This window comes from Carassius auratus, chromosome 21, assembly GCF_003368295.1.
Source record: "Carassius auratus strain Wakin chromosome 21, ASM336829v1, whole genome shotgun sequence".
Lineage (NCBI taxonomy): Eukaryota > Metazoa > Chordata > Actinopteri > Cypriniformes > Cyprinidae > Carassius > Carassius auratus.
Window position 1 is genome coordinate 14,090,209 of NC_039263.1, and position 20,711 is coordinate 14,110,919.

Below are 20,711 nucleotides of genomic sequence, written 5' to 3' on the forward strand. Positions count from 1 at the left end.
TGGATTTTTTATTTGTGCAATGCGTTCAGACCGATTGTTTGCTTCTCGGTCCCAGCTGGAGTTGCTTAAACTTTCAAAAATTCGATTTTTTTTTTGAAAACCTTAACACCCTTCTATTGCATGCCTGTGTTAAGTGTGGAAGGGTTTAATAATGACCTGTACTGTGTGGCTGTGTTCTAGATGCTGTCCTGTAGGTCGTTGTGTAGCCCGTGTCCCCTCCTCCACACTCCTGACCCAGGCCTTAATAAACTAGAGAGTGCCTTTGACAATGTGTGACTTGAAAGCAGGAAATAATGGGCACTAAATGTTAAATCTTTACAGGTTATTGACCTGTGGAGCATACATGGGCTCTGTTAACTATGTGCAGCCTGACACTGACAGCCTAGCACTTTGGTACCAGGCTTTCGACTATGCTAACACTTAACTGCATCTGTCAGTTGCTACTTAGCATTTCTCACATCGCTGTCAAAAATCAGGACTCCGCCTGGGATTCTTTCCAGGTTAGTTTTTAGTATCTGCATTGAGATGCATTCATTCCTTGTTGTTTATCTTTGGTCTTCACCTGACATCCTAAAATTAATATTAACATAATCGATTAATTTCTTTCTGATTTTATTTTTAATAATATAGAAGTTAAATTATTTTATTTTGTCAGTCAATCTACTAATGGATCACTTGGAATCCACAGACCACAGTTTGAAAACCACTCTTAAATTGATGTCGACCCATCCAATTATATATCAGGACCTGGATTCACTCTCCCTCCTCATGAAAGGCAAATAAGGAAAGAGCCAAACCGGCCTCCCACTGCTCTATGCCCAGCAGTAAAGGCATTTACAGCACTGTAAAGACGGCTCAATTGTTGCATCCAGCGGTTGGTTGAAGTTTCGGTGGTCGTTTTGGGAAAGGGTTCACCGCATGGTCAGGTTCTCCATTGATAAATAAAAGAGGGCTAGAGGTATCGCTTGTTTTCAGCTGACCTTACAGGGATTGATCATGCAGCAGAGGAGAGGCAGATCATTTCTTGCCCTTTCTTTCTTGGTGTGCAAACTAACTTTTCAAGAGGCATTTTGGCGGTTTACATAGGGGGGTCCACAATTACAGATTTACAAATTTGAGGAGTCACTGGGTTTTGTGAACAATTTTCAAGTAATGTAGTTTAAAAAATGCAACACCTATGGCGTGAGATGCTTAAAAAGCACAAGACGACATATGTCATTTATCACCCATTCCAACTCTTTAATTTTATAATATACTTAGTCAACACATACAGTAGAACACTTTACCATAAGGTGTAATTAGAAGATGCATTAGATGTCATGAACTAATAATGAATAATTATCAGTTCATGATAATAAACCAATTAATAATTAACATTTTAATTTATAAATATAGTATTGTTTGTTGCTAATGTTCATAATACATTTAAGTACACAACATGAAATGTTAAAAATATATTAACATGCATTTTATTGACAGTAAACACATTTATAATGTTACAGATATTTCCATTTCAAATAAATTCTATTCTTTTGAACAATTTTGTTTGTTATATAATCTTGCATAATGTTTTCATGATTTACAAAGAAATACATTACATTTTCAAATGTATTAAAATGGAAAACAGTTATTAAATTGTAATAACATTTCACAAAATGTATTGTATTTTTTCTCAAATAAATGTAGCCTTCATAAGCATACAAGACTTAACCTCAAACAGTGTAGTGTATTGAGAATTAACACTGAACTAAATTAATCAATTCAGTAACAGTTTTTGATACCTAAACCTTTAACTAATGTTAAATTAATATTTAGACTTTGGACTTGACTCTTTATCATGTATACTTGCCATTGTAAACCTTGTACGTATATGTGCTAGTGTCTACAAATTGTACAAATCCCACCTCAAGTGTGATGGTGGCATAAACAGAGCTCAAAGAATGGTGAGAAGCTAGAGGCTCCACTCATTTCCTGCCACTTCACACCAGGCTAACCCTACAAGTTCCTGTCCAGCCCAGCTCCTGTTTCCTCCATTTCTGAAAACTCCTCTCACTATATACCGTTAGGAAAGCTGCCCAGACTCATAATTTAAGGCATCATGGCCTGAAGAAAAAAAAAGAGAGAGAGGCAAGAAAGGAAGAGGAAAACACATGAAACCTTTCACCTTTGTTGCAATAGAAGGGTTTAGCCTGCCGCACACCAGGATCATACACAAACATTTTCCTGTTGCTGATATTTGTATTGTTTCTGCATGCAGATTGCACGGAGGCATCCGTCTGTACATAACTGATAGGTCTCAAGCTTATACGTGTATGTGCATCTTTGTGAACTGAAAAATACCCCAAGTATATCTGGAGCTAGACCGCAGATATGATGGCGTTGTACAGTGAGAGAGAAAAAGTGGAAAATGTAGGACTGAGTGTGACCTGCCGGCCAGATAAATTGGTCTGCAGGCAAAATGGATTAAGAGCTTTAAAGCAAGCTAAAAAACAAGTGAATGCATGTGCAACACTGCGCTCATTTTGAGCAGATAAATTTAGAAGTGTCTTTGATGTGAAAGTGTGTTTAGCAAGTCAATATTTGTCTGCTTTGGTCTGTCCCGAGACGTCCTCTGTCTGCGCACCAGACCATGAAGCTATCAGAAGAAGCCTAGATATCCTCAGTGTTTATCTCCTTTGCTATTCTTTCTGTTCTCTGTGAAGGCTGTATAAATATTAACCAGCTGACTTCTCTTCATTTTCTGATAGTACGGAGTAATCTACTGTTTAGTGTCTGGAAATTCAATCTGTGCTGCTTGTTTGTTTAGTTTTGGGTCTCTGTATACGTTTACCAAAGAAAATAAGTCTGTTAGTAAAATCTATATGTGATTTTGTCAGATATCATCTCCTGAGGTTTTAGTTAATCACATTTTAAAGTGTGCTCTATCTGTTTTGTTAGACCAAAGCTGCACTGCCTTATTTGCAAACAAGTGACTCATATGAATGGTTCTTCTTAATGATTCAATTTAAACGATTCATTAAACAGACTCCCAATACTAAGACTCCCTCACTGATCTGTGAATCATTTTTCAATTCTGTCTAATTGAAAATGGACACAGAACCGTTACTGTGATGTGTACTTCAGATTCGTCAGACTTAGCATCAGATTAAATCGGGGCTGATTCTTTTAAAAATCCTTGAATTTAAGAAAATCAGTATATTAGACTTGCCACTGCAGTTTCCACTTGGGTCATTTTATTCATGAGCGATTCTTTTGTATTCAAATCGTCTATTTGCATAGAAATGCAACATTTTGTTTCTGTTTCAGAGTTTTCTTTTTTTCTCATTGTTTATTTTAATTGAATGAAATATTAGTACCGCAGTATATGGTGTGTGTGTCAGTGTCTATAATGTGTTAATGTTTCCAGTATCCATAGTATTAAATATAAAAATATCTAAAGCTCTCATACAAATAAAATCCTTATTCAGCTACCTATACTTAACACTTGGACTTCGTACTTCAGTTACCTGCAGCTCTTTTCTAAATGCCAGATGAAATTCAAACTACGGAATTGTTTTTTTTCGCACACACCTGTAAATATTCAATGACTAGTATATTATGATAGCACATGCATGGTTGACAGTGCTTCTGAACATTCACCCATATTGAGTGGTTCTCTAATTCTCATTTTAATTTTAATCTAAATGCTTCATTTGAGGTTCCAGTGGCTCCCTCGTCATTGTTTCAGTCTGGAGCCCTGCATCAGCCTGACAGCGCTCCACAAATATACTCATCCACGCCGGCATGCTCACGTGAACATGCATATTTCTACAAGGGGGATCTGGCAGTCTCCCAGCATTTTTGTCTTGGTTGATAAAAAAAAAAAAAAAAATTGCTCTGCCTGCAGTACACATCTAGTCAAGAGCGGGAACACACAGTTCCTGGCTGTCCTTTCCAATTGGCAGTCTCCGTACTGTTCTGTGACTGATAAGAGGATAGTGTAAATAAAACTGTACAGCACAGCTCGTTACGGCTAAAGGAAAAAGGAGAGCACGCTGTCTGTACTCATTGTTCTGACGGCACAGTTTTTCCTTTTTATATGGATTTTTTTGCCTCTTTATTTTTTTTGGTACCGAGTGTGCTGTCTTATATAACGCATTTGTGTAGGCTCACCAAACAGCAAGGGTATGTTTTTGTTTGCGCCGTATTTGTCTACTCATGTTCCCGCTTCCGAGCGACAAGGGGGGGGGGGGTGCGTCTGATCAGAGTGTGTGATGAGAATCCACCTTTATTAGACAATGTGCTTGTTCACAGGTCTTTCCATTACAGCTGTGCTGTAGTATCGCTCTCTTCAGGGACTCATCAACAAAGCCAGCGCAGTCCCAGTGCTGGGTAATCTGACTCTGGATGCTTGCCACAGCTCCCGTATAGGCTCTGGTTTCACTCGCGTCATTTTAATCATGCGCATGGCCCATACAAACAAGACGGATCAACAAGGCATCCTCTTTCGGAAACCGTAAATCCCAGGGTTTCAGTTGTGCAATACATTCAGAGGAGGGAAGTGAAAAAGGAACGGGCCTGTGGCACGTGGCACCTCTCCTCCACTTGTTGGGAGCCACGGTTGTGTAAGGGCCCATTATGTCAGGTCGGCATCACTGTGGCAACTCCGAGTGAAGGAGGGAGGAAGTGGGAGTTGCTAGAGAGAGAATCTTTTATAGCCACAGTATTTTTTATGTTGTTTTCTTTTTTGCTGGAGAGGCAGTTATTTCTAGCACTGGTCTCTGTTTTTTGTCTTTGCTGGGAAGGGGTTTGAAAGTGGGGTATGAATTCTGCCAAATCTGAGGGAGGTGTTTTTTTTCTTCACACTTTTTTTTCCCCCATTTTTGACGTGCATAACAAGAAAATCGCTATTGATCAAAGAGAGAGGATAGAATTTATCACTTTAATTCCATGACTTTTGCTGGGCCTGAAAGCATACTCCTGCTGCGTGGCTGGATGTTGTCACCCCCTGCGAGATAATGACCCGCTTCAATAAGCTCCGTTTATGTTGTGGGCTGGGTTTTAAGGTCTGGCTTTTCCCTCTCTGCCACTTAAGGTGGTGATCAATGTCCCGCTGGCCCTCCATCTCAAGCTACTTTAGTTCCTGGACCTTTCTGCTCAGTGGCCAGATGCAAGATCTACTTAACACCAGGACTGGGCAAAATCTATCTGCCTATGTATCTTTATTTAACTCTGTCTGTCTGTCTATTGATCATTCTATCTATCTAGCCGTGCCTCCATTACAGATTTGTGCAAAACTTTGTGATTTTTTTTTTTTTATATTATGCTATTGTGCAATAAAATAATCGAATTAATCGAATGAGATGTACGTGTGTATCTTTGGTGAAGAGTTGCTTCTGAAACGTGTCGTGGCATGGCTTGTATAAACCCAAACTTTGATCAGTGTGACTGTGTCAGAGCTGTAATGCTCCACAGATGTGTGCACTGTAAATAAGGTGTTATCTAAGCATTAATGGCAAGGAAAGCCCCTTATATACTTGAGAGCGGCAACATATGAGGTGTTTCTTGGAGGTTATAGTACATTAAAGAATTATCATGTTCCTTTTTTTTTTTTTTTTTTTTTTTTTTTTTACATCAGGTGATATGTAAATGTGAGGGGAAAAAAGTTTCCCTTGCAGTTTTGTGAAATTACAAATTGTCTGAAAACTACCTCATGTGAGGGTAAAAACTTTTTGCGATTATATGGAAGTTTTTGCTAAATTTACGCATTTCCTTTTGGGCATATTTTCAATTCACAATTTCAGTTTGCACAATTTGAAGGATAAAGGAAATGCAGCTAGTGTATATTGTTCTGCCATTGTTCTATGGATTTATCATTCTATCATTTTCTATCGTTTTGTCTGTCTGTCATATCTATATATCTATCTGTCATTTGATCATTCTGCATCATTCAATGCTAATTTAATTCAAATTCAATCAGGTAGTCTACCCCAATATTATACTAATGGTCAAGCCAGAAGTTGAGATGTCAGACCAGCAATCAGCAATGTTTAGAGACAGTATTAACAGTTTTTGGGAAGTTAAACTTGGGATTGCTTGCTTACAGTTTCTCTGCACTTTTAAATGCAGCACCCATTGCAGAAGAAACAGTGTTTTATGGTTAACAATTATTGGGTATGAATACACTGAAGTAACCAGTTCTGAGGTCTGTGGTAGTTCCTCTTTGTGTGCAGTTTTTTGTTTAAATAATGATGTTTGATTTCTTGAGCCATTTAGAGGAACTTGTTTGTGCCACATTTATAAGTTTATTTTGCTGAGTGGCATCATCTGCAAGAAAAGAAAGAAAAACACTTTTTTTTTTCTACTGCTTGACAGTACAGTACATTTTGCAACCTGATTGCGAAATGGACTTTGGTTTTTTTCTTCTTTTTTTTTTCTTCTTTTTAAATCTAAGCTATGACTTCCTGTTGTGCTTGTGAAGGCTTGTAAGATTTAAATACATAATAATGAGAGCTGACAGTTCTGTTGCACATTTTAAAAACTCCCTTTTGATGGAGCAGATAAATACAGTGTGAATGCAATACAGTGTTTCTGCTTAATTCTGATTTATAGATCAGATTGTATATTGGCATCCTGTGGTCTCACAGTTCCTCTTGGTGTCCCATTGCAACATCTGAACATGCTATGCGGATGTCATATGTATGGCTTCTTGTTTTTATCTTTTTTCAGGATTGTGTTTGACAGCATTTGTATGATTTTTAATGAAAGTATGCCTTGAATGATAAATCCTTTTTATGATACATTGCTTTCATTGCACAGTGCACACAATATCAGTGTCTGGCATACATATCCTCCAAAACTCTTTGTAAACAGTGTTTTTGCCAGCAACTTTTACTGAAGTGAATCCAGCAGACTAGATCTTGCAGGCACCAAATAATTTTACGTATTACTGGGGGTTCAAATGAGAGATATGACACCGTGCACCACCCGAGGACTTCCAAAATGAAGAAGATTGAATAACCTTTGCATTTTTTTTTTGTCTTGTAGCTGGTGAGAAAGCCATCGTTTGTGACCAGTGTGGAGCTCAGTTTCAGAAGGAAGATGCTCTAGAGGCCCACCGGCAGATCCACACAGGTACGACACAAACACCAACCCACACTGCATAGATCAAACACACTCAGATGTCTTGCATTCAGTATATGCAGTGTGTCACTGTATGTACAAGTTTGCATTTGAGGGCCCACATGTGTTTACGTTTAATAAGATAAATTATTACTATACCTAAGGTCTTGTATATTTTTTAAGGAAAAACATGCACAAGCTTTCTTTATCTAAATTATTTTTAAATGTTTCCTTCAATTTATTCACATTTTTAAAAAATCTTATTTTACGTCATGCCTTTGCAGAATTTCTAAATAGTCACTTTCATCATGTTTCATATTTATTTTGTGTTTTGTGTGTTTGTGTGTATATGTGTGTATATATATATATATATATATATATATATATATATATATATATATATATATATATATATATATATATATATATATATATATATATATATATATATAATTTTTTTTTTTTTTTTTTTTTTAAAAAGGGAATATAAATACCTCTACTTTACATATCCTCCATCTGTTGTTTATTAATGCAGTTACAAATGGGCAGTGTTGAATATCATGTTCAGATTTATATTGAATACGTAAGAAAATAGCAAGCTGATTACAGTTGTAATAACTATAATTTTGAAATGACTTGAAATTAATTCTAAATGTAAAAAATAACTTAAGAATTGTTAAATTGCTTTTGTTGTTTCATTATTCATTATTTACTCATACTGTAATTACAGTAAATAATGGAATGTTTTTTCCAATTTAATTTAACTTTAGCGAAATGTTTTTTCCCAAACTTGTATCCATGCAATATTAAGAATTCTTCTGTTCTAAGAATAGAAGTTCACTGTGTGTTTATTCGCAAAGCCTGGTAAACAGTCAGCCACCTTGGTTATTTATAAACAAATAAAGCTTGAGCCACGATCATGTGTTTAAAGAGTTGCGTCCAACAACTTCTTTGGAACACATGGTGACAGGCAAATGTTTACTGGAAGAGGTGAAAGGCAAGCCACACTAGCAGGTATAAAGCTGGCAACCAACTCCAACAATTACGCACATACATACCTGCTTGTCATTCTAGGCAGATAAATTATTGGTTGTGAGAAACAGGGCAGTTGTGGTCAGGCTTGGTTGGATCGGTTTGTTTATTAGGAACCCTTAAAACAATGTTGTGGCATGGAAGGAAGACCTCTCCAATTTCCACCTCTGCTTGCGAACTTTGTGGCAACCCGAGTGGGGTATGTGCTCATGTGCACCTGACCCTGATATGATGACCTCTGCTGGGTTGCTGGACACAAGAGCTGTGCTGATGCATGTGGCCCTCAGTACACTGCCATGCTATGACTCCTCACTTTCCAGACAACCCTCGCTATCTGCCCTTGGGAGAATGTTCTAGCACAAACGTGTCTAGCACTCCACAGCATAACAGTCTGGCTTGCTTAGATCACTTTGGGTATATAAAGCACTGTTAATGCATTACATTTGTGATCATGTTCTCATTTTTGTTGTGCTGAAAAGATTCATCACACCCATGTGGCCTCGAACCACCTTCAGGAACTAGGTACTTGAGATTGACATCTTTAAAATGTACAGTCAATAGTTCAGCGAATTCAATTAGGTCTTTCATATGTAAGTGGACACACTTGAATGGAGCTTTTATGGCTGCCAAAATGGCTTGAGTGAGTGTTCAGAACTTTAATCACTGTTGTGATAAAGACAGGCGTTTTTAAACCAGCATCAAATGCAAAGGATTGGATGAATGTTTAAAACTGTGTGAAGGCTTCAAACAATATGTCTGTAGTTCATTGTGGCTTCGATATTATTTCTGCAAACACTCTGTATCCTGACCTAGGGGCGTCAATATAAGGAAAATAATTAATCCGTTCAGAACACAATTATTTCTAATTTACAAATACTATAAAATATAACAATATTTCTAGTAATTGTTATATTTTATAGAACACAGTTCTACATCTTATATAAATAACTAGTATTTTATTGTACTTTTTATATTTATAATAATTTTTATTTTATTTTATACTACTTAAATGAAAATTTGCAATAACAGATCTACATCTTTTTATATTTTAAGTGAATATTTTTCCAAGTATATTTTTTACATGTATATAAATATATACATACACACATACACAGTGTTTTGATTCATTTTTATTTCTTATAAATATATATCAGTTCAAAACACTGATTTGAAACACAATTTTAATGATGCATTCTTTAAATCAGTTTTACAGCATTGTCATCCCCTTTTTCCCCCCTGCTTTTCATATTTATATCAAAAGTATGTTTTGATTGAAATCTTAATTGTCTCACCCTCTTAATTATTATCGCAATCTTAACCCTCTTTATAAATAGTTAATGCCTGTTGGCATGGTGGTGGTGTGTACGATGGGCAAAGGTTTCTTGTCGTTTTTCTTCATCTTAATTGTTGACTAAATAAAAACATTCTTTATTGAGCCTTTTCATTAGTAATTTCACTGACAAGATTAACCATAACTAGCTGTTAGCTATTGAATAATTATTAAAACGCTATTTTATTGCTTTTGCTCTAGGGATTGCAAGGCTTTAGGAAATTTAATTGGCAAATAAACACAATTAAATGATTGATATTCACAATTTGCCAATTCATTGTGAATATATCATGAATATTTCATATATCCAGCCCAGCTCTCTCCCAGTCTTCGAGCTGGTTGGAAGCACTTTGTGTTATTTGACAGACATGCGTAAAAGGCTTTCCATACCCTCGCTGATGGGGCCTCCCGAGAGCCTTGACCAATATGGGGCCCATTGTAAATAGGGGTTAAACAGGGCTAACGATCAGAGAAAGGCATACCAGTGGAAAAGCCTGGCTAAATATAGATTTGGAGTCTGGAGTAAAAAAAAATGGGCAGTGTCTTCCTGCCAGGGACCTGAACAGCAGTGAGGCCAGCCTCCCCTGTGGCTACCAGGCTTATATTTTAAATGTGCTATAACGCATGGCTAGTTTGATACGCTGGCTTTTTTTCCACAGTCCTTCAATATGCTCACCCATATGCTTCATTTTCACAGCCTAGATAGACTTGAAGTGGGTTATTGGGGGTTTTTATGTTTGTGGCTTCATGTTTTTTTTTTTTTTCCCTGAACACAAGCCATGACACGCAGACGTCCACATTTTGCTACGCACCAAGGGTGGGGTTTTTAATCATTCTTTGAGATGGTGTAAAGGCCTCAACAGGAAATGCTTATTTCACCTTGTTATCTCCCACTGTTAGTAAGATCATAGTGTCAAACCCTGCTTCCAAAACCTAGATTCGAAGCCAAGTCTGATTTTGCCCTGCTTACGTTATGCTACTACTGTTACTTAATAGGCCAAAAAGCACATCTCTGCCCCGACACCAGCCCTAGTGGATGTGTAACTCACAGTTGCACCCTCTTTATAAATAGTTAATGTTTGTTGGCATGGTGGTGGTGTTTACGATGGGCAAAGGTTTCTTGTCGTTGTAAACATCCAGGTCTCGGTTTTCAAGTTGGCAGCTCGACTGGCAAAAGGCTGAAGTGCATGGAGCAGCGGTCATTTCCTGTAACACTATCAGGAGGACAGCCGATGAAGTCGACCTGAATGCATGAATGATGAAACAAAAGTAAAATGCCGCAATGATTGAGTAACACAACAATAACAAAATGACCACAAAATTAGAATTTAGAGTTTTAGTTTTCTCTAATAAAAAAATAAATAAGCCTTTTTTTTTTCTTTTTTTTTTTTTACCCCACCTGAATACAATGTGTAGTTGTCAGATTATTTTCTGCTTCTCTAAAGCAGCAGAGACGCTTCACACACAGTATGAGTAGTAGGTGTGTTAATGTACGGTATACAGTGTTGGGAAGTAACTAGTTACATGTAACAGAATACGTAATATTTTTTTCCCGAGTCATTGTTAAAACCCAGTGTTTAACCTCAGAATTATCTAAAAAAAAAAAAAAGGTGCCAAAGTCGGATTTAGTGGTGGCTGTGCTTTAAATTATTATAATCTTAAAAAAAGATTTCGAAAGTCTGACAGTAATCAGTGTTGAGACCTACTATAAAGTTAACCCTGACTGCTTTAAATGTTTTAACAGTTTAGAAAAATGTAGGGGAAATAATTTACAAATTAAAATGTAGAAAGTTATCAGCAAGTAATCAAATGTAATCCACTACATTAATAAAGTAATTTAAATAATAACACTACCTGTTACACTTTAAATAGGGCAACTTTAAATAGGGCAACTATATATATATATATATATATATATATATATATATATATATATATATTAGGGCTGTCAGTCGATTAAAATGTATAATAATTAATTGCATGCTGTTTTGATTAATCTGTGAAAGTACCCACAAAATATTATTTAAAGCTAGTATTGTGTTAAATGAGAAAGTATCAAGTAAACATTACAAATTGCAGCTTTAGAAAGAAATGTTTTAATTATTTGATTTAAAATAAAATGTATTACACCCAAACATTTAGGCTACAATGGCCTAACATGGAACATAAAAGAAGATACATTGAGAAACATCTCAGAATTTTTTGTTGCTTGTGTCAGAAGTCGATAGATAGCCAATAGAGGCACCAGCCAATCAGATTGCCTACTACAAATATGCAATATGCAAAAAGCCTAGCTTAAGTGCTAACCAGTTGCGGTCCAAACTATTGTCACTATAATGATTGCGTCAGCACCAAATTTCAGACACGCCCTCCGTCAATCATTGACGCCGACACACCGTGGGAATGTACCGTTAGGGCATAACTGTATTTATAGAGTTGTTGCCCTGCTGCATCATATTTGTCAACAATCAGCTGTATGAACTGCAAGATGATGTACAGGTTTAGGGGCAGGGCCAGTGTGTTAACTGCATTAAAATATTTTATTTGCGTTATTTTTTCATAACTAATTAAGGCATCTGCTTTAAAGACATTCTTAGTGTTACAAATGGTTAAAAAAATAATGTGCATTACAACATTAATATTTCAAACTCACAGGAATAAATTTCATATTATTATAGAGAATAGTTAAGCCGTTATTTATTTTTATTTTTATTTATTTTGATCAAATAAATGAGACTTGATGAGAGTTTTCGGTATGTATATGTCTGTAGATTCAAGTGTTGAAGTTCTAAAGTATCTAAAATCGAATAAAAATTCTTGTTAAAAGAGCTTTTGTTAACTTTATGGCCGGCACGATTCATGCCTCATTCCAGACTAACACCACTACTTCAATGGGTCCCTTTGTAGGCTCGTCTCATTTCTGTTGATGTCAGAGAAATCAGCTGCTGTGATATGTTGATTGGAAGAATGAGGGGCCTTGTGTACAGTCTGTAGTATTTCAGACATATAAAGATAAGATAAATCGGGTTTGTTTCATCTAATTATTTACATGTTCTATTTATTCAGCATTTAATATAGTTCTCTATGCAGCAAAGAACATAGATAAGGTTATCTGAAAGCATCAAAATAGCTTGTAATATATCTGAACTTTACAGTGTGGCTCCTCAAATGACTTTTGATGGCATTCTTTGGCGAGGTGTTTGCTGCCTGTGACGTCAGGTGCTTTTAGACAGTTGGAGAGGTTGGTTAAGGCACAGAAATGGTCGGTCATGTTTGGTGCCAGGACTCTGAGAGAAAAACAACATCATGTGCTGTTGTTGACGCACAGCCACAGTGCTACTGGAGTCTCAGTTCTGACCTACTTTAAAGGGCAGCCCAATTTGAAGAGACTACAGCTCCACGATCACTTATCTCAAGGGACTGCAATGAAAAATTCACTCATGAATCCTGCTAAAGGGGCCTTTGTGTGTGTTTGTGCATTTTAAATAAGGGGTATTGACTTTTTACAGAGTGCGAAATGGCATGTCTCATTTCAGTCTGAAGCACTGATATGATGTCTAGCCGAGAGATGCGCTTTACCACACACAGCGGTGCTTTATTTGCTGTGACGGCTCGAATGAAAGATTTGAGATGAGGGGGGAAAGTTCCAGCATTTCTACTGAAGCTACGAAACTCAGAATTGTGTTTTGACAAAACTATTATGAGGAAACTGACCATGAAGCTCCCGGGTCTGTGCAATCAGATCTCTATCGATGAATCAGTTAGACTTCCAGGACTCTCCTGCTCAGCAATACGCCACGAAAAATCACAGCCATTATTGGTTTACACTCACAGATACTGTTATAGATGAGGTCGGTGGCATAGTTGTCACACAGCCTTTTTTAAACCGGCCGAGCAGCTGACTGCATGTAAATCCAGATATAATATCAACGGCTCCCCCTTCCCTTTTGATTTCCTCTCGTCCTCTTTTAAGTCTTGTGTTACAGGGAAAATATGCAAACCATTTTGGAGAGAGAACAGCGGATTTGCTCGGTGGGAACACGGCGTGACTCCAGTGAACCAGGCCACAGAGTAAACATTTTCTTCTCTGAAGCCAGAAATAGTTTTGACAGAGCGAGAGAAAGGAATAGAGCAACACAGCTGTGTTTTGGCACAGCAAGAAAGAGAAAAGAGCGCTTTTTTTGGGCCCCCCACCCCATCACTTTCTCTCCCACATCTGAAAATATCCTCGAATAATGTGCCCAGAGGCTTCCACTTCTCAACCCCTCCGCGAGCTTGTCACTCTCGCAAATGGGGTCTGTGCCACGGTAAACACAGGTCATGTCATAACCCTCTATTAACTCTTAGCTACTAGTAGAACGGCTGTTAGGCATTTAGTTAATTGTGACGTAATTAACCTGTCAGTGTGCATTAAAGTTGCACAAGCCAATTCGAATGAATGTGTGACTGGTTTGGGCATCCTGTTCATCCTGTGCTTCAGAAGGTGACCAGAAGTATAATGCCCACTGGTAATTTGGAATAATTATTAATCATTCATTTTGAAAGTCAGGGCTGCATTTGTTTGAACAAAAATGCATTAAGAATTGTAACATTATTACTATTTGAAATAACTGCTTTCTGTTTGAAGTATATTTTAAAATGTAATATATTACATACATACATACATACATACATATATATATATATATATATATATATATATATATATATATATATATATATATATATATATATATATATATTACAAGTTTTTGTTTGACTGCTAGTGTGTGTGTGTGTATGTGTGTATACATATAAACAAACATAATATATTTAGAAAAAAAGTAATACAAATGTATACATTTATAATATTCTAATATTTCTCTGAATTTCTTTTAAATTGCACCATTTTATTTTTCTGTTTTTGTTGTGTGTTTTTTTTTATACGCCCAGGAGCATTGCTTTAATCCAAATGTGTTTTTCAGTGGGATTCTTTTTTTTTTTGTACAGGACAATGAGCTCTTAGCCTGAATTGTGGCAGTGTTTGTAGGTAAAGGCTGATGGGGTTGGATCGCTCGGAGACAGCATGGCATCAGAAATGGTGTCCATGTGCCGGTCAGCTGCAGCTGATTAAATGACTATTAGCTGTGCCAGACTCTATCCCCATATCTCATTCTACATCCATTACTGAGCAAGCTGTCCCTCTCTCAAGCGGAGGACCCATCTGTCCGAGCCCCGCTGACCGCCTGCACCCAGCTTGGTTACTGTAGGCCTTCATTATCCTCATTGCAGTTTGGCTCTACGGTTGCTATTATTGCTGCGTTGATGTACAGGCTAACTTAATTTCCCACTATTTTTAGTGACAGCACGACAGTGATAGATACATAAAGCGCTGCTTCCATTCATCTTTCTTCTTTTTTTTATTTACATAAGAACACAAAAACAACACTAATTTGTTACTTAAATCACTTCGTAATCACGATTTCCTAAAGTAGCAGCTTGAGCATATGATATCCTCGTAACTGTTTTCCCTTTCCTGTGTCATAAAATCTGTCATTCCACAGCTTGAAGGGTGAATAACAGGTGACACGGAGCAGACTTTAAACCCGAAATCATTTGACCCCCATGTCAATTTAGCTTTTCAAGCTCTATTCAGAGGGCTGTAAGATTTAAACGAAAAGACTGAAAATGATTATCTGAATGTGTTATGTGGGATTTTGCCGGTCCAGCAGAGGCAGCGGCTTAGACCCTGTTTGACGCTTAAATCCTTTGAAGTGTGTGTGTGTGTGTCAAGCTTATTTATTTTTTTATTTTTTCCAAATACAGAGGGCACAAGTGCTTGGACTCTGTATCAGTGACCAAATTAAATCAAGCGCAGACCGGCCTGGCCTCTCTGTTTTTTTCACAACTAATTTTTTCCCTAGATGGGATCTAAATGAGTTTTCCAGTGGGTGAGATGCTCAGTTGGCTGATAGATACCATGTGCAGACGTGCAGCCAACACCCAAAAGTAATCATCTGTTGGCAAGAATGTTTAGCCATTAGGCGAAGTATAAATTCTCACAATGAGCTCCACTTTTATCAACTAAGTCAATGTAAGAGGTCTGCTTGGGAACTCAGGCCGGTGGCCCTTCCACGAAGACCCACCGCAGTCAACAGGCTGCACCGGGGTCACTGTCCCAGCCTAGTAGTTACAGTGAGGGGAAATGAGGTTTTGTGGCATCTCAGCGTGATGGCAGCAACGTGCATTTTTTTCTTGGCAGAGATTTGACAGCAAATAGCGATGTCTAAATCCGCCTGGCATGGTGTTAGAGAAGAATCTCGACGAGAGAGAGGCTTTGTGAGGAGAGACAGCAGCACATGTCCAAAAGAAAATAAAAGTTTTGTGGGGAGATTACGGACTCCTGTAGGCCCAGTGATTCGCGTGCTAAAAAGAAGCCAGCAGGAATCTCCCGATCTTGTACGCCAAACTCGCCCGAGATGGGATGCCCCTGCCCGCTACAATAAGACTCATCCTGTGTTGAACAAGCATTATCCGCCTCGGTTCTGAATGCGTTGCATCTCGGCACTAATAACCATAGGTAATTAAATGCTGAGGGGGAGTTAAGATATGAAAAGGAGAACTGAAGTACAGGACAATCTTCTGCTATGATAAAACTCAGAAACCGTACACACACAGACCCTTTGTGATTGAGTTTCCCACCTTAAAGTATCCCTGTAATGGATTAACCCCCGTCCCACGAGTGGCCTGAATAGACAAGGATTCACTGAAGACGCAACTGAGCTACTCCACAATGGTCCAGTCTTCTTTTGTTCCTTCAGCTTTTCGAGGAAATCCAACCTCCCCAAACCCTGTAATTAGATTGGAACTGTTTGCAGACATCCCAAAAGTGATCTGTACAAAGCATAAAAAAGTGTACCCTTTAATTTACAGTGCAAATACTTTTCCATTAGCGATGGGGGATTTGGTGCTGTTTGTTCCCATGAAAGGAGAAGGGGGAGTGAAGGGAGGTGGAAGACACTCTTCTGTTACTTAATTGTGAATTCTGAGATTAGTGTGAACACTTCCAACCTTTCACCCCAAACAAAGGAGCGATCAGGTCTTGTTGCCTAGTGACAAGGTCTTCACACTGGCCAATTTAACCAGTGAGCTGGTTCTCACTACCTGTGCCTGTGCAATTGATGGAGCAGGGAGTGACTGATTCCATAAGTCTTCATTTCTGGGCCAGATATGAATGCCTTCATATACCGGCCTGGAGTATAAACCTTAGCATCTCAGTGGTTATAAAAGGTGAATATTCTTATTTTATGCGAGTTTTCCATTGGTTTAAAGCTCCATTCCTGTATGGTATTTATTTTACATTCAGATTACGGTGATATGCAAATGCTCAATTTCATGCTTTTTTTTTTTTTACACTTCAAAAAGTTTCATTGGCTCCACCACACTTTTAATTTTTTAAGATTGCATGTTTACATATTTTATTTTGTGTATTATATAATACTTAATATTTTTCATATTTTAAATTAATCAAATCTTGTTTTACTATTTTACAAAGACAAGTGGATTAATAAATTTATGTTCTAATATACAGTACATCTATATTTAATCTTTTATCTCTGTTTTTCTCTATACATCTACATATAAATTTTCTCTTTCAACTATAATATGCATCTATAATTGATAAACCCTTGGTTTAAAAAAAATAATATACATGATGCAATAATTTATTTATTTTTTCATCCTTGTTAGTCAAAAATAACTTTATTATTAATGGTGTTTGTTAATGCACAAGTTACTGCAATGATGCTTGGTGGTTGCTTGTTCAGAAGAGCCGACCCGATCCTAGATATTTCTTTTTTTGTCTTCTTTGAAAGTATCTGTTTTCTAAGCAACTTTATTTATTTATTTATTTGCATGTTAAATTTACCACCAGGTGAAAATCATTAGTATAACTGTTTATAAAATAATAGCATGCATTCATGCATGATCAAGCACCTATGCATCTAGGTTAAATTTAGGTTTAAGAGTTAAAATCCCTAACCAAGTATGAGCAGTAGTAATAGTGTTGCTTACCTTAGCACTGATTATATGTAAGCTCTTAACCTTCAGTTTCTCTCATTCCCCTATGCCTGCCTGTACCCAAACAGAGTTGAGTTGTGAGCTCAGGTGGGAGCCATTATGCCATGGAGGCTTGCCCTTATCAGTTAATAGCAGGTTTCCAGAGACTAGGATTGTTTTGATAGATGACACCTGGTCACCCGCTCACAAGTCACACAAAGCATTAGAAATGAAATGCTAGGCTAGATAAGATATCACTGAAAATACTCAACCATTGATTGCTCAGTCATAAAGGTTGGGTGTGCAGCAGTCCGAGTTAATCTTTCCTCCTGTTCTTAAGACACGGGACCCAGAGTAGCATCGGGTTCAGATGCAGCCCTGAGCACCTCAGTTTGGTGCATTTGTGTCCGAAATGAATGGATGTTTCTTTTATTCTCGTCTGCGGGTAGAAGAATTCTCTTCATTCATTTTTTTAGGCATCCTGCTTATATAATAAGCTGTTTGGATGTGTCTGTTTGCTTGGATTTTTTACACACACACTCACACAAAGAGAAGAATAAAGGAATGCCGTTAGGGTCTTTCCATCCCCCTGTCACCCTGTAGGATTGGGTGTCTGTTTACAGTCCGGCTCAGAGGGCTGCCTGTGCCGCCCCGGTGCTGACCACAGCCCCAGAATGTGATTGATTATGTGGGGTTTATGCCATTGAGAACCTTTCAACGGCTCCAGGGGTCGCAGGGTCATCGCATCCGCAAATCTGCTTCCTTTTGTACAGTGAGACACACAAAACCTTTTTCTCCCTTCTTTACCCTGGGAAAACGGGGGATGGGAATGTCATTTAAACGGCTCTCTTCTTTTACACCGTTTCTTTCCCCATATGGCTTTCATTAAACGTCCGAGAATCTTTTGTTAAAGCAAAATTAAAGAAATGTTGTCTCTGTAAGAGGAGTAGTGACGTTAAAAGAATTTTAATAGATACCTTCAGATAAATGTGCTTATGTTCACAGAGCTGGCAGCAACAGGAAGCTAGATTAGAAAATTATGCTCTAATATGTAAATTATCTAACTGTGCAATCTAATTTTTTGAATATATTTTGAGCTCGTTTAACTAATTCCCCATCACCGTCAGATTTATGAGACCTATCAAATTTTTGCAATCAATCTCTATTATCCTAAATCTAGGTTGCGTTACTCCAAGCTATAAAGCTTTAAATGAAAAATACTGTGGGAAAGCTGCCGCTAGGAACCTTCCTCTTTGATATGTGGCTGACAGAACAGTGTAATTCAGAAAATGTGCTGGTCCTTGGCCTTTAGGCTCAGGTCTTTGTGGTCATACGCCCTGGATTACACTTTAACCCCAGGGAGGGTCTCTAGGCGAGGTGAAAGGCCAGTGGCCTTGTTCGGAGGGGAAAAAAGAAAGTCCTCTCTCTCCTCAGGAATGCAGTATCTTCTCACCCAGTAAGCTCAGTTAGGGATTTCACCACTGATAAACATTCACCTGAGACCCTCAGGAGTCGCACCCTGGGCACAAGGTCTTGTTTGCAATGTCTCTCTGTCGTAACACAGATTGTAACACACATTCCTCATATAGATGCCGTTTCTAGACGTTCTCGCAGGAGGTGGCGTTTCTTCTGAGATTTTTATGTGTGTGTGATGTGCCATTATGTCTCTCTGAGAGCACTAGGGATTCAAACTAGCCCTTCTGAAGAATGTGTGGCATACATGCCGGTCTGGTTTTAGAAACAAGAGTCTTATCCTGTGTTTGCTGTAATTTGCAGGGCTCAAGGTCTATGAGATATACGGCTCTGAGAGAGGCCAGAGACTCCCAAAGCGCGCGTCTGATTTGTAGCAGGCGGAGGAAGGCACTAGACTACAAACATCGAGAGTGGAAAAAAAAAATGTCTAGCCTATGTGTATTTATTTAATCTACTCTGTGGTTTTGGTTCATATAAGGAATGTCCTGCTCTTATTAAACCAATTTTGGGTTTAATATTACACTCAGTTTCCGCAATTTTTAGAGAGGAAGCCTTGTTCCAGGATCTGAACAAATGTAAAGGGTCAGTTGATGTGAAAGAGTGAGAAACTCACCGTTTAACGAGCGGTTTTCGTTTGTAAAATAAAACGCGCTTCTATGTTATCCATATGCTTTGAGGTCATTTGAGGTCTGTCCTCATCTTAACTTGAAGCTTGTGTGGCTGCTGCCTATGAGGGCAGGTAGAGCTCCCCCTTCTGGACGTCTCTGATGTCGTGCACTTGACAGCATACTCAAACCCGCTTAACATGTTCTTATTGTCTTCATCATCATTGCTTTTTCTTTAATATACAAAGACTAGAAAAAAAAACAATTACAAGTTTGACTACATGTAAAAGTCATTCAGATAACTTTGTAATGCCACCATTGCCAATACTACTTTCTGTCTGTTGGTTTTGAAATGCACCCACGTGGCTCCAAACAAATCAGACATAATTGAAACCAAGTCGCCAACCTTGAAATATGACAGATAAAGGTGCGCACTAGATGTGTTGTGCGACGCCATCGATTCGATTTGATTTTGTCACTCTGGCTGTGTTTCTCTATATCTCTCATCTCTCTCCTCACTCGGTGATTCATTCTCAGGTCGGCCGCGGCGCATGGATGCAGCGCATTGTGAGTTCACAGAATGACATTTGTGACCACGGGCTCTTTGAAAATATTGTCGTTCTAGTACCTGACGGCCAGTTAATATGATTCCAAAGCATATCCCTTTCACATGTAGTAAGTCAAATATAAAAGAAAATGTAGAAGGAGCCTTCTCTGTGATTGGAAAGGAGAGACTGTGTATATAACTGTTTTTTTTTTTTTTTAGAAGCAAGTGAAATGCCAGGAAGCTTGCAGCAGCGGAGGGATGCTGGTTTGCTTGTATGTGGCTGGAATAATAAGATATCACCTTAAGATCGTATTTGACGGCTCTCTGCACTTCTGTCCCATGACAAATGCTTTGATGATAATCAGGCGGCAGGACTGGAGGTCAGCCAGGATCTCATTGGGAGTGACCCGTGTTTGGTGAATCTATCCGTCAGAGTAGTTCCTCACATCTGTGAAAGATGTTGTTTGTGTGTTTTGCGAATGTGTTTGGGCATGCAGAGCCTTCTTTCCTTTTTAAAAGCTCATTACTGGAGAGATAGTGAATTAACAGGTGTTAACACACAGGATAAATGACAGGCTGATGAAAG

The 20,711-nt window shown here is 38.1% G+C and overlaps 1 protein-coding gene across 3 annotated transcripts in view; it reads left to right on the forward strand.

Moving 5' to 3' along the window:
- Positions 1 to 20,711, forward strand: part of LOC113038590 (zinc finger and BTB domain-containing protein 16-A-like) — a 108,551-nt gene that overhangs the window by 64,660 nt on the left and 23,180 nt on the right. For all 3 annotated transcript variants that reach the window (XM_026196140.1, XM_026196141.1, XM_026196142.1), the window contains one exon: positions 7,027 to 7,113. In XM_026196140.1, the coding sequence (XP_026051925.1) occupies positions 7,027 to 7,113 (87 nt within the window). The remainder of the gene's footprint in view (positions 1 to 7,026; positions 7,114 to 20,711) is intronic.